This window comes from Cygnus olor, chromosome Z (genome assembly GCF_009769625.2).
Source record: "Cygnus olor isolate bCygOlo1 chromosome Z, bCygOlo1.pri.v2, whole genome shotgun sequence".
Lineage (NCBI taxonomy): Eukaryota > Metazoa > Chordata > Aves > Anseriformes > Anatidae > Cygnus > Cygnus olor.
In genome coordinates, this window is record NC_049198.1 from 16,310,948 (window position 1) to 16,324,657 (window position 13,710).

At 40.8% G+C, this 13,710-nt stretch overlaps 1 protein-coding gene across 1 annotated transcript in view; it reads left to right on the plus strand.

The window, feature by feature from the left end:
* Nucleotides 1-584: 584 nt before the first annotated feature.
* The window catches only part of HCN1 (hyperpolarization activated cyclic nucleotide gated potassium channel 1), a 199,616-nt gene continuing 186,490 nt past the window's right edge, over nucleotides 585-13,710 (plus strand). Inside the window, exon 1 of the mRNA XM_040541693.1 lies at nucleotides 585-1,217. Within this exon, the coding sequence (XP_040397627.1) occupies nucleotides 835-1,217 (383 nt within the window). The 5' untranslated portion in view covers nucleotides 585-834. The remainder of the gene's footprint in view (nucleotides 1,218-13,710) is intronic.

A 13,710-nucleotide genomic window follows, 5' to 3' on the forward strand; every position in this document is an offset into this window, starting at 1 on the left:
AAACAACGTATGTCGTATTTCCTCTTAGCCTACTCTTACGGTATGCTGGAGCTAGAAACACCTCCTGCTTCCCATCCAGCAGCCTCTTCTCTGCCAGCTGCCTCCCGGCAGCCTCTCAGCTACAACTGCAGAGGCAGAGCAAGCTGAGCTCCGGATCCACGGTTACACAGGAACATGTCGACGTCCTCGTGGCCCACGTGAAAAGCGCCCACCTGCACGCGGCCTCACTGCCATTTCACACCTGGCTGGGTACCAGAGGTACCCATCCCAGACCACGCGTGGACACCGTTACCTGGCCGCCCCCAGCCCTTCAACCCACGTCCCGTGGGGGAAATCAGCGCGGAGGGGGCGAGCCCCCACCTCCAGCCGCCGTTTCCCGCTCGGGGTCCCTCTCACCTTTCCCTCACCCGTTACACACGAACCCATGGGGAAGCCCCCCCACTGCCCACGGGAAACCCCCTCGCCTCTGTGGAGAGAGGTAGGAGCCCGGTCGGTGAGGGGGGCCGGTCTGTGAAGTTCGCCGGCCTTGCCCCGTCCCTCCCCACCCCGCCCCGTCCCCTCGTCCCGGCCGCCCCAATCCCTGAAGGACTCCGGGGCGCTCAATGTCAGGCGGGCGGCGCGGCGCGGCCGCCGGCAGGGGGCGGGCGAGAGGAAGCGGTGCCAGCCCTGCGCTGGATCGCGGCTCAGTGTCGGCGGCGCTGGCCATGCCGGGCGGCACGGCGGCGCGGAGCTGAGCCCAGCCGAGCCGAACCGAGCCGCTGAAGGGCACCGGCACCAGCGGCGGCACCCAGGCATCCCCCACCCCCCCCTCCTCCCGCGGCCGGGGCGCGCAGCATGGAGGCTGGGAAGCGCAGCTCCTCTCCCGGCAGCCGGGACGAGGGCAGCGCCAACGCCTTCCCGGCCAAGCCGGCGGCCCCGGCGGAGAAAGCCCAGAGCAGCCCCGGCGGTGGGGGCAGCGGCGTGAAGGAGCATGGCAACTCCGTGTGCTTCAAAGTGGACGGCGGCGGCGGGGGCGAGGAGCCCGCCGCGGGCTTCGAGGATGCCGAGGGTCCCCGGCGGCAGTACGGCTTCATGCAGCGGCAGTTCACCTCCATGCTGCAGCCGGGGGTCAACAAATTCTCCCTCCGCATGTTCGGCAGCCAGAAGGCGGTGGAGAAGGAGCAGGAAAGGGTTAAAACTGCGGGGTTCTGGATCATCCACCCCTACAGCGACTTCAGGTGAGCGCGGCGCTCCCGCAGGGGCGGCAGGCGGCCGGGGCGCCCCACACGGCTCCGCACCGACACCCGCAGAAACTTCGCCGGGCTCCGCCGCGCCCGGCCCGACGGGCGGCGGAACTGCCGCCTTCCCCTTCCCCTTCCCCTTCCCCTCACTCTCGGCGCTCTCCGGCGTGCTGCACCGGGGAGGCCGCGGCGGGGCCGTCCCGGGCCGTCCGGGCGGGCAGGGGGCGGTGGCAGCACCCAGAGCCGTGTCGGTGACACCCACGGCCGCCGGAGGGGCGGCTTTGGTGGAGCTGGAGGGAGATAACTCTGTCCAAGCTAGCGCAGCGTGCCGGGCTGGTGCTCTCAGAGGTACCCCGGTACACGCTGCGCTGGGTTGCTTTGGCGGTGGGTTGGGTGTGTGCAAAATCAGACTGATCTTGTGAAAAGCTGGGCAAATAAATTCCCGGGAAGAGGTATTAAAACTGTGTCTTAAATGAAGGATTATTTCATTTTACTACGCAGGCCAGCTGCCTGTGTGCCTTTATAAATTTACCGCTCTCTGGTATTTGCTGAAGAAATACCAGTGTTGCTAAGCATATTTGATCAAGAGCTTGAATTGACCACTCTGCGTATACATAATAAGTGAACCACACTGGAGACCCTTTTTTAAAAAAGGAAAATCCAGTACTTTCAGCAGTCACATACATCTCTTACACAAAAATAGGCTGAATAGAACATGCTCCAGGAGGAAACGCGAGGAAGTACTCACAAAACCGAGTTTCTGTAGGACTGTTTGGGATGAAGTGCTGGGCAGCGAGCTGTGCTCGCCACATGCTGTCAAGTACCAGAGCAGGGTAGGGCACGCACCTCATCCTGGCTTAAAATCGCTGGCTCCCTGGAGGCCGGGGGCAGCATCAGCTCCTGGAATACCTTTCCCCTTGCCTGCCTGCTATGCTGCACCAGCAGGTGCACCAAGGGGGACAGCCATGGGTCCTCCCGCTGCCTGTCTGCTGGCAGGAGGGCAAGCAGCAGGGCACTGTGGCTCTGGTAGCCTATTGCCTTCCCACCAGTGTGCATGGGTGACTTGATTCACGTCAGGATGCCATTAAAATGAATGAGGTTATTACTGGGAGTCAAGTCTCTTGTTTTGTTGTAAGCTCAGGGTCCAAGCAGGGTACACTGCCCAGTGATGTCTTGTGCAGGATAAGGTTACAAATTGTATTTTGTGCCATGCAGCTCTAAAAGGTGATATATCAAATAGTTGATACACATTTTGATTGTGTCTCATTATACAAATATCTTCTAATGCTGTCCCGATTCTTCCTGTGGGAAGGTTTAGAGATCATAGCATACGTTTACTTCTTTTTTTTTTTTTCTTTTTCTTTTTAGTAGGAATAAGCAACACTGCACCCTTTCAATCATGTCATCCCCATATTCTTAAAGTAACTGTATTTTCGGGGGGGGGGGGGAGGTATTGTGTATTTATTTTATTAGTATTAAAGTGTTTGATTCTTGAAAGAAAGTTCATAGTTCTTCATATTTTTTCCAGACTCAGATGATGTGGGCTTATCCAAACCCAGTTCTTTATCCAGTAGGACAGTTTCAGTGAGAAATGTGAGCTGCTTGTGTCAGTTCTCCTGAAATAATTGTAACCGTATAAAGGTACTACTCTTTTTGGGTGCCAGTATTTATAGACATGAGCAATGAAGTTGTACTATGTAGTAAATTCATCTTCCTATACAGGAATAAGGACAGTGCCAGTCAGAACATCCTGACAGTGTCTCTGTTCCAGAGTAAAGGCATCTATAAGGGTGGAGTTGTTTTGATGTTTTTGCATTTTGTAAGAATGTAATGCTTGTACGTAGACAAGCCTTAAAGCTTCCAAAGAGTCAGAGGTATTCTAGTTTCACTGTGTTAATGTGGATGGCACCAAGGGAAAGAACTAAATTTTCTATCAGTGTAACAACGAAAAGGTAAAAAGACAAATGTTTCCCAGTATCAAAATGGGAACACTTAGGGTAAACTTGTAAATGTAACTATGACTAGGATATTTGTAGCACGTGAAAATGGACATTACTGTAAATTTTGAATACACGCACACTTACGGGAATGATGGGTTATCCACATATGAGATGGGAAAACTCTGATATGGGCTCCTGTGGATTCTCATCTATTTCTGTTTTTCTAGTTCCAAGTGCTTGCATGCATTTGCTGGAGTATTTTGATGCATTTGGTTAGTTACTGACCTCATTCTCTCCTGCTATTTATAAATTTTTTCCTGTTTATTGACACTGAGCAATTTGGCTGCGTGGTGTAGGGGGACACAGGCAGTATCCCTGTGCCCTCATGTCACCCTTTTTGGTGTGTGCAGAAGTGTGCAAATTGTGAAGAAACTCAGGGCTGTATGAATGTACTCTCATCCTTGCTGGGCTTGGTGTCTACTTTTATGGCTCTTTGTTCTGCCTGTGTTTCAGGGATGAATTTGCTCTTTATCACACAGATATATCCTTGGAGAATTGAATACCATAAATATTGCATAATATTTCCACAAGGGAACTGTTTTGTTCCTGGTTGTCTCTTCCCAGTTTTCTGAGGTTAACGTCTAGTGTTAAAGCTGTTACGTAAACTGAGCACCTAATGCACACCCAAGGACCTCTATTTGTCTCTTCCCAGCTGTGACTGCTGCCTCTCAGAACCTGGACAGCAATTCTGTGCAGTTGCATGAGTCACAAAATCTATCAGTGGTAGTGTTTATTGCAGTCCTGCATGCTTGCTGTGAGATACCAGGAGCCTTCAGCTGTACCTGCTTGTGTGTGTAAGAGCAACCCTGGGAAAGCATTGCGGAGCCAGCCACAAAACAAAGCAGCACGAAGGCGGGGGGAGACCCCAGCAACTGCAAAGGCTTCTGGGGCTGCCATAGGGGTTTCATGCATTTCACCGCATATTTATTGTAGACATGGGATTTGGGTGATTTCTTTATTTTACAGACTCCTGGTATCATTGGAAATTAATGTACTGTGGCCATTTTTCCAGATGAGTGCTTGGTGGCTATCACTCAGGCACATCATGAGTTTCATGAACTCTCAGATGGTTTGCATGCATGTGCCTGGCCTGTTGGGTCTGGCCCTATGGCATCTCCCTGTCAATGAGTGCACAGAGAAACTCACCTTATCATGGAAATCTTCCTTTCATTACTACATCAGCTAAGGCATCTGTAGTATGTGCGCTAAAAACAAAACAGAGATGCTACTACCTCCAGAGTCACAAGGGAGAGGAATGTTTTAATGAGAAAGACTGAGTGGTACTAATGTGTGCGAGTAAATGTAGCCTGCATGCTCTGATGGTTACAGTTTTCAATTAGGTGTTTCAGAACAGGCTTTAACTGGAAGTGGGGACTGAAATTTTAATTGGCTTCAAGCTGAAGTCAAGTCAGACTGTGATAGAGAGTTGCCTGATGGTGTGGTGGGTCAGGAGGTGTAATGCAGGCAGTGGTGAAAGTCTCTTTCCTGTGTAAGGTGAATACAGAGTATGAACTCCTGTGCAACAATAACAACAATCTATTGCCATTTTGTATTGGGAGAGTCCCTCTAACTAAGGTCTCCTTTATACAAGAAGCACAAAGCCCTATTTTAATGATAACGGAAAAGAAAAAGCATAGTTAATTCTAGAACTTACAAAAGAAATTTTCAAAAAATAGCGAATGATACAACTATGCCAGATTTGAAACTGGAATAACACATGAATTTCTTAAAAGCAAACAAACAAAGCTTTTTGTATACAAATTTGACAGTTATAAAAACCTCTGAAGTTTATCACATAAACCCTTATAAATCATATAAATTTCTATTGATCGTACCTTGTAACTAAATTTAATGTAAGCTTTTTATGTGTTTCAGTCACAGTGAAAGACACATTAATGTTTGTATACATCTAGTTACTTCCAGAATTGTTGTATGTTGCCATTAAAAAAGAATTATCTTATTTTGTACAGTTTTATCCATCCATGTTGTCATGCACACATGCAGCTTTTTTCAGTTAAATACAAGCCAAAGTGTAAGTCATAATAGTAATGCGCCTCATGGTATTATTATTATTGTTGTTATTATTATGAATTATTATACTTCTGTCCATTTTGAACTTAAATTTGCCTTGTGCATCAGTCTTCTTTTTGGCTTGTATGTACCTTTTGGACCTGCCTCAAATACCAGCAGTCACCCTGATGTGGTGGACTCTGCATGTTATGGGCAGCTCATGTACATATTTCTAAAGTTTGTGTCTGTATTGATTTGAAACTTGTTCTTCTTTGTCTTCGCTCTATGTGTTATACCTACAACATAGTTTAAGAAGCTTAGGGTAAGCACTTTGTCCCTCTCATTTGTCACATGTCTGTAATGTCTCAGTTGAAGCTAATGAGCTTTATCTTTTTGTGAGCTGTTACCTACTTAGGTTTATACAGAGCCGTAGAGTTGGGAAGTAATACGTGATTAAGACAATGTTTTGTGTCATACGTATATGTGATTTGTATAGTTATATGTATGTAAAATCAAGTATATAAATTATGTTGGTTAATATTAAATAGATCAGTTACAAATTAGTGTTGGTTTTAAAGAATATATTATGTCACTGATAGTTTAGGAGTAGGAAATAGCTGTAATTTCAGATTCTAAATGTTTTGTTACTTATGATTAGTGATAAGGTTTTGTTACTATATTGACACTTTGAGTTATTTCCTTATCGTTAATTGAGGATTTATACATTCTTTTACAAACTGATTTTTTTTTAGTGTACTTGTTTTTATGACAGAAGTACAGTTTAGCTGGGGTTGTCTTTTATATATCATTTTCAAATGGTATCATGGCATTAAATTTTTAATATTTGCATTAAAGAAAAACTTCTTCCCATTAAACTATTCCTATTACATGTGTATTCGCTCTTTGTACGTCACTAAACATAGATAAACATTCAGTATTGAAATGATCATTAGCAGTGTATGGCATTTGATTTACAAAATTCAAACATTTTAGCACGTTACTTTTGTAAATGCCCCAAAGGATAGAATGAAAATTTTGTAGCATTAAACTAAATAATTAATTTATAATGTCAGAAAACATTACTTTCCAACAGTAAGTTATATATTAAGCTTTATAATAGTTCTCCAAGTAAAACGCAACTCCCATCAAGGTAGGTGTTGCCAAGTAAGCAGGACCAAAAATAAGCAACAAAATATTCTCTTGGAAATGCTTTGATATAGAATATGGGCCAGATATGAATTTGATTCTTTTTCATCTTCAGTTGCTATTATTTTTAATATTGAATAATGTGTCATCATTGTCCGTCACTGATTCATTTGTTGTGAAATAGGTGACTAAAGCTAGCTACTGGCATTTGGTTTTATACTGGTTGTAAGCATGCATGAGTGAAAATAGATGTATAGAAGTGTGTGTTGTGCCTTTGGGCTCCTGAGGGTCTTGTTTTCTAGTGTCCTTTGTGATTTTCTTCAAGAACCACAACAGAAAGCCTGCTGAATCCACCTGAGGTTGGTGCTGCAGCCACTCACGTTCTGTGCCTCTAGGGGACGTGGGGAAGATTATGCTTCTATTTGTGCAAGGAAAGCAATTTGTTTTACTGATAGATCATGCTTCTGTCTCCGGATAATGTGGAATTATAATGCATCATTTGAGCTCACATCCGTGTCCAACATTTCACAATTTTTATTATGTCCATTCTAGTCCTGGAATAACAGTCCATTTATTGCATTTTCTTTCAAAATTTTAATGTTACATACATGAGAGTACGAAGTAGTATCTACAGCAGAGAAAACTCAGTAACTGTAACTTGAATAAATAACTCCTCCATTCTCTGATATACATTTAATTTAACTAGGGTTGTTTTGAAGTTCATCAGCAGTAGTGCCTGCCTATGAGGAAGTAAACAAGTACAGGATACTTAGTTTTAGAACATTCAACTTCTTCATAATCTAAGTAAAGGTAATTGTGTGTGTACTGACTTTGAGATATGGGTGAAACCAAAAACCAATCCAGTGGAAAACCAGCACCCCAAACCAAAGATAAAACTACCACAAACCAAACCGAAACATTACAGAATTCCTGTGATTAATCTAAAAGATGATGTTTTGGGGAACTTCTATGCAAGTCTTTAACCTTTGACCTGGGCTCAACACCATGAGAGGAATTCTACAGTTTTCTGATATTTTTGTTGTTTTGAGTACAGGGAGAAAAAAAGTACTTGTGTAGAGAATGATAATCTTAATAAAAATTTGGATCTCATAAGATCAAAATCATGCTTGGGCTTGTGGGGAAAAAAGTACCTATTCTGTATTCCCATTGATTATTTTAGCAAGACCACGAATTTTTGAATGCCTACTGCTACTTTATTTGTTAACTCATGAAAATAACCAATGCTTATAATTCTTTTACATCTTTTTGTTGTTGTTGTTGTTTTTGTTTTGTTTTTCTATTTTGTTTCTTGGGCTTGAGTATATGGAGGGAACTGTGAATTAGAAAACTGTATAAAAATGTGGCATAATAAATAAAGATCTGGATCTAGGATTTGTTTCAGGATTTTTAATGATCACAAAGCTGAGTGAAAATGCATAATGTTTGATAAGTTGCTTAGGCTTGTTTGTGCTTACATAATCAAGTCAAAATTTCAGAGACATAGTTTCTGATTGTTCAATTTGGGGTAGGCTTTTTAGGGTACTCAGACACAGGGATCTCAGATAAGATGTCACGTAAAAAGTATGAATATCTACCTGTGCTTTGGTATCTTCCTACGAGCAGTGACATTGCAGAATTTAATTAAACTTTGTTAGCTTTTTTTGAGCAGCTAGGTTTGAAACCAGCAGAAGGCAAAATACTATTCTTAGGGAGGAGGGAAGAATTTGAAAGTTAGATAAATTTGCTTCATTTGGATTTAAATAAGCAATGTCTATTCTCATCTGTGCACTCAACTGAATGCTTGAGAGCTTCTTCTATGTCAACATGTGATTTTTGAGTGAAGAAACTCTTAACCTACTTTGCAATGTTTAATTTTTAACCTGACAGTATAGTTCTTATTAATTGCTTGAAAGTCCTTTAGCTGTCTATTCCCTGATTCTTTCCCAGAGGCGTGATTTAATTTTAAAAGTCATAGTGTATTCAGCTCTAGTTATTGGAGGACTCGTTCTAGACACGTAGTAAGGTATGTTAATGACCAAAAACTGTATCAGCTACAGTCAATGTCAGTACTACTTCAAGGACATTGTCATTTAGCTTCCATAAAATCTCTGCTAATATCTTTTAATCTGATGATAGTCAGATTCAGGCAAGCTGCATGATATTTTGAAATAATCTTACTACCTCGGTTTGCAATGCAGCTGGAACAAGTCTAGAGTAAACATGTGTTTAGAAGATGTTAATTTGATTACAAAAGAAATGCAGTCTGTAGCCATTATATATTTAAAAAAACCCACAAACAAAACAAATCCAAAAAACTGAACTCCCCCTAAAACCTGTTCTTACTTATGCCAGTGAAATCCCTATGATTTGAATTATACCATACAGTTAGGAACATAATTTGGTTCTTATTTTATTAACTTATGTGCTGTTTATGGTTGTCTCACCTAACAAAGCATATTAATTAACAATTTGCTACATTATTGGAATTTAGTGTGTTGATGACATTAATACATTTTGTATCTCTACAAAAATAATTTATTAAAAAATCATATAATGATATTTTGTTTTCTGCTGAAAAAAACACATGTAGCTTTATGCTAACAGTCAATGCTAGTTAAACACAGAAAATGATAGTCCAGTCTGGTATTGTCAGGAGTAAGTGTCTCTTTATTATCTCTTTACTATTTTGAACTTACGTAATTTAAAATAGCCAATCTATGTAAAAATTATTTAGGCTGCATTTTGTTTTATGTGTTATTATTTTTTTCATCCAGTTCTTAGTCTGAAATCCACTGAAGCTTATGCTTGTGTTAAACCTTCAGTATGTGAAAAGCCCCACAGAAGAATAACTTGACTTCAGTGTTCTTGAATCAAACCGTCAAATTACATATGTACCATGTTCCGGTTGCCTCCAGATTTTTTTTCTCCTGTCAGCAGAGTAAATACTGATGCACTGATATTTTTTTGTCTGGTTCTGTTGCAGCTTACAATAACTTCCCAGACCTACACTTCTCTTTATGTCATGACAGCAGTGAGAGACTGTGTTGTTCTGAAGTTACCTCAACCTTGAGCAAATCTGTAGATCGCAGTGAATTTAGGGTAATATATAATAGGATCCTAATGATAAATGATTATTTAAACTTGCTCCAGGTCGCAGGTATGGGCACTATACAGAACCTTTTTAAGATACATACAGTAAGATCTATCCAATTCTACTGTGGAGATGGAGTAGGTGTATGGATGGAAGACCAGGATACAGCTGGAAGACCAGCTTGCAATCAAGCTTCACATGACTGCTGAGAGGTTTTCCATCAGTCACTCTTGTGTGACTTCTGTCTATCTGTTCATGCCAGGAGAACTTCTGATATGTGACTGGTAGAGAAAATACTGTGAAACAAGTAGTTGGCAATACTGCCCTCTAAAACCTCTTAACTGTTATTACCTCGCAACATGTGCTATCAAGCTTCTGGGTTCCCCAAATACATCCTGGGCTTGGTTCCTTGAGATGGCTGTGTCTGTGCTTGTTTGCATTTGATTTCTCAGTGGAGATGACACAGCCAAGTTTGTCTATCAGTCTGGTTCACCTTTGCCAGACAAGCTCAGTAGAAAAGCAGAGATTTTTTTTTATTATTATTTTTATTTTTTGGTCCAGCTAGGGATTAGTCTGTAAGGCAGAAATTCAGAATCAAAACATCAGTGGCAAAATAAAACAAGCATATCCCTCAATCTTCAGCTGTTAATTTGGGACCTTTCTCATTATTCACCTTACCAAGAATATTGTGAATGCCCCATCCCTGAAAGTGTTCAAGGCCAGCCTGGATGGGGCTTTGAGCAACCCGTTCTAGTGGGAGGTGTCCCTGCCTATGGTAGGGTTGGAATTAGATGATCTTTAAGGTCCCTTCAAAACCAAACCATTCTATGCTTCTATGAATATTTCTGAGATGTCTTGTTTTTCAGAGCTGTGTGTCCAGTCTTCTTGGAAACTGCTATCTGGGTGACTCCCTAAATACCACTTCCTGCTTTTTCTGCCTTTTATTTAAATAACTTATTATGGTCTAACTCTCAGGTAGTGAAATTCTGCTTATAGACATCTCAATCTGAAAGGTAGTAGGAACATAGTGATCTGTCTGTGACAGATCAGCTGGGTGATATTGTTTTAATTTTTTTGTTTTTGAGGACAACAACTTCATTCTGTTTCTCCCACTCCATCCCTTCCTTAAGATATAACAAATCATTTTATACAAATGGAAATGACACACCGATGGTTTTATTGACATTTTTTAGCCCTGCTACGTAGTTCCCATTCTTACTGAGTCTTCTAGCTAGGAAATACTGAGCTGTTGGGCTAACTTCTCCCTGGCATTTTGAACTTGTCATTCTTCACAGGGTCTTGTAAGCAAAGAACTTAAAAAAAAAAAAAAAAAAAAAAGTAATTGCAAGCATAGTTCCCATGATAGCTTTCTGTTGAGAATGCAACTGACACAACTGAATGTGCTTTTAAGGTAGACCTAGTAAAAAGATGCATTGCCCAAACAGTCCCTTCAGCCCATCTATTGCCAGCTTGGGAATTCTAGTGTTGCATACATCTATCACATTAAAGATGTAATTATGAGAAGCACACTTCTGTAATGCAGAGGGAGTGTGTTATCAAGAGAAAGCACTGCCAGATGGCAGGCGATCTAAAAGAGCATTTTAAAAGGGTCAAAATCGAAAATGTCTGAAATCCAATGGCTTATTAAGCAGTAGACGTTGCGTGTGTGGGACAAGTGAGAGATAAGAAACCTAATTTAGGTGCCCACATGATCAAAATTGACTTTTAATTGCATACATTCTGTCGGTAAATATCTGAAATGCATGTTTTTATTAACTTGTGAATGTTTATTGAAATTGGAGCAGAATATTAAGTGCAATGATATACTGCTGGGTGTTAAATTCGAGTAGGGTTTTTACATGTATTTATTGAAATTTTGAATTATTTTGGTGGGTGATCTCTCTGAAACAGGTGGAAAAAAATCTAAAAACAATTTCAAAGTATTTGATGTTGGAGTACCTAACGATTTTATTATTTCATGTGCTTTGCTAGATATGAACTAAATAAATGATAACTGAATCAAATTAAACTCTTCGTTTTAGTGACCTATTTAAGGATATAAGCCATGAGTTTTAAATTTCTTGCTTCTCTTTTAAACTGAAAACTGAAGCTGTTCTTGTTTCCTAGGCGTGCATTTTCCTGTAGTCTGCCTTTGTGCCGTCTTTTGCATGCTGGCTAATTTTCCTTTGGTGAGAGGTAATTCCTGTTGAGATGGATATCTGCAAGACTCCTCAGTGCTGTCTGATCTGAAGCCAGTGTTACTCAGTAATTTCCACCACCACCCCACTCATTTCTGAGGACTATATTAACATCGCTAGATGTGACCAGGGATGTTTCTGTTGTTTCTAAATTGCAGCCAACTTTCACATTCTACACAAGATCAACTAAATGTATTTTTTTGTGGAAGGTCTGTAAGAGCTGCAGTGAACTTCCACTCCCATGCTTGCTCCCCACAACATGACAGGGTTCAGGCTTGGAAGGAGAGCCAACTGTACAGCCCGGAAAAGCAGGTACCAGGAGACTGCACATAATGGTAGCAGGTGTTGCTGCTCTGGGTACTGATTGTTACCTTCTTTTTTTTTTTTGACCTAGTAATTCCATTAAGTGTCACTGAATTGCAGCTCATCTTAGTATTGAATGTACATACTGTTTTTCACTGGCAAAATGAGCGAACAGAATATGATATTGAAGTTGGTTTCATGTTTCCAGTACAAAGTTTTCTATTTCTGGAATGGCTTTGAAAATGTAAATTTTACCCAGGGCTCTGAACAGTGTGTGCAAATCTACAGTATGCTAGGTGAAGATCTGTGATGGAGGTTAGGAGCCTATCCATCTTTGGATGTCAAAAGAAGCTGGGGACGCAGGTACTTTAGGCATCTGGACTCTGCAGCTGAATACCTTTCACAATTCTAGTTATGAGGAGCTGTAAATGGCAAAACTGATTTTTAAAAATAGCAACCAATGGGTTTAGTGTATTCTCTGAATTAATATATCAGAATAACTTAAATATGCTTCCTATTTTATTTCATTCAGATTATATATTTTAATTGTGCTGTTTGTCTATCAGTATTTTTCTGAGGTATTTTTCTATCAGTATTTTTATTCTGATGAGAAGTTCTACCAATAAATTTTCACCCTAAATTTCTTTGTTCTCGGCCAATGAATTATTAACATCTCTTTGTCTTTTCTAATTATTGCCCTTCTTTATCTTAAATTTCTTTGAATAGTTCATCACTCACTGTGCTCCAAAAAAGTAAGCACAAATATTTGACTAAATTAAATTTTGTCTTTCTGAGGGAATATTGGATTGTAGCTAAAACATATTCTGAGATCTCCAAAGTAAAATGTTTTAATTTGCAGAAAGCCAGAAACCTATTTATTGTACGTAGACAACTTCATTTTGCTTGAATGTGGATGAAAGATAAAGATGGGCATCTGGCATTTTATTTGTCATGGTAAAGGGAAGCTCTTTCTGTTTTGGTGTTTCAAAGCAATAATCATCTGTCTGCAAGGTAGTAAGTAGCTACGTCGTTACTTTTGCTGTTGGTTATCCTTCAGGTCATAGGTCCCTGACCAAAGTTTCTTATTTAGAGCAGCTTATCAGTGGCTACTATTACAGGCAACTTTGCTTGCAGGCACACACTTTCCCTTGTCGCCCCCAACCTGCATGGCATGCCTGATCTCCAGAACTAGCCTGGGGGCTGCGCAATCCCAGAGGGGTATGGTGGAGTGCTTCGTGTGAACTCCTGAATACTGAAGATGGAGAAGTTCTACACCAAGAGGTTTCAAAGTCAACTGTGAAAAACAAAGCACCCTACCAAATATGAAGCTTGCTGGTGAAGAAGTAGATTATTAAATAATTTCCCTTTTATATTTTTTTCTGATAAATATTTATAAGAGAATGTTGTAAAAAAGTCTATGGTAAAGTTTGAATAATTTTTCAGATCTTAATATTTCTATCAATCTTTTATTTTTTTCAGGCTGAAAATGACATGTTACTCTGCAGCTCAGAGTAACATGTGATTGCCATATTTTAATAAAAAAATAAGGGCAACTGCAGAGAAAAAAAACTTTATCCAATAAACATATTTTTTATAACAACTTTACTTCCGATGGTTCTGTCTCAATCTAGATAGAATAGAAACTTTTACTAATTTATGTAGTGGTAACAAATGTCTTCCAGTGGTTGAAAAACAATTTCATATGACTGAATTAAAATAATTAGCAGATATATTTAAACACA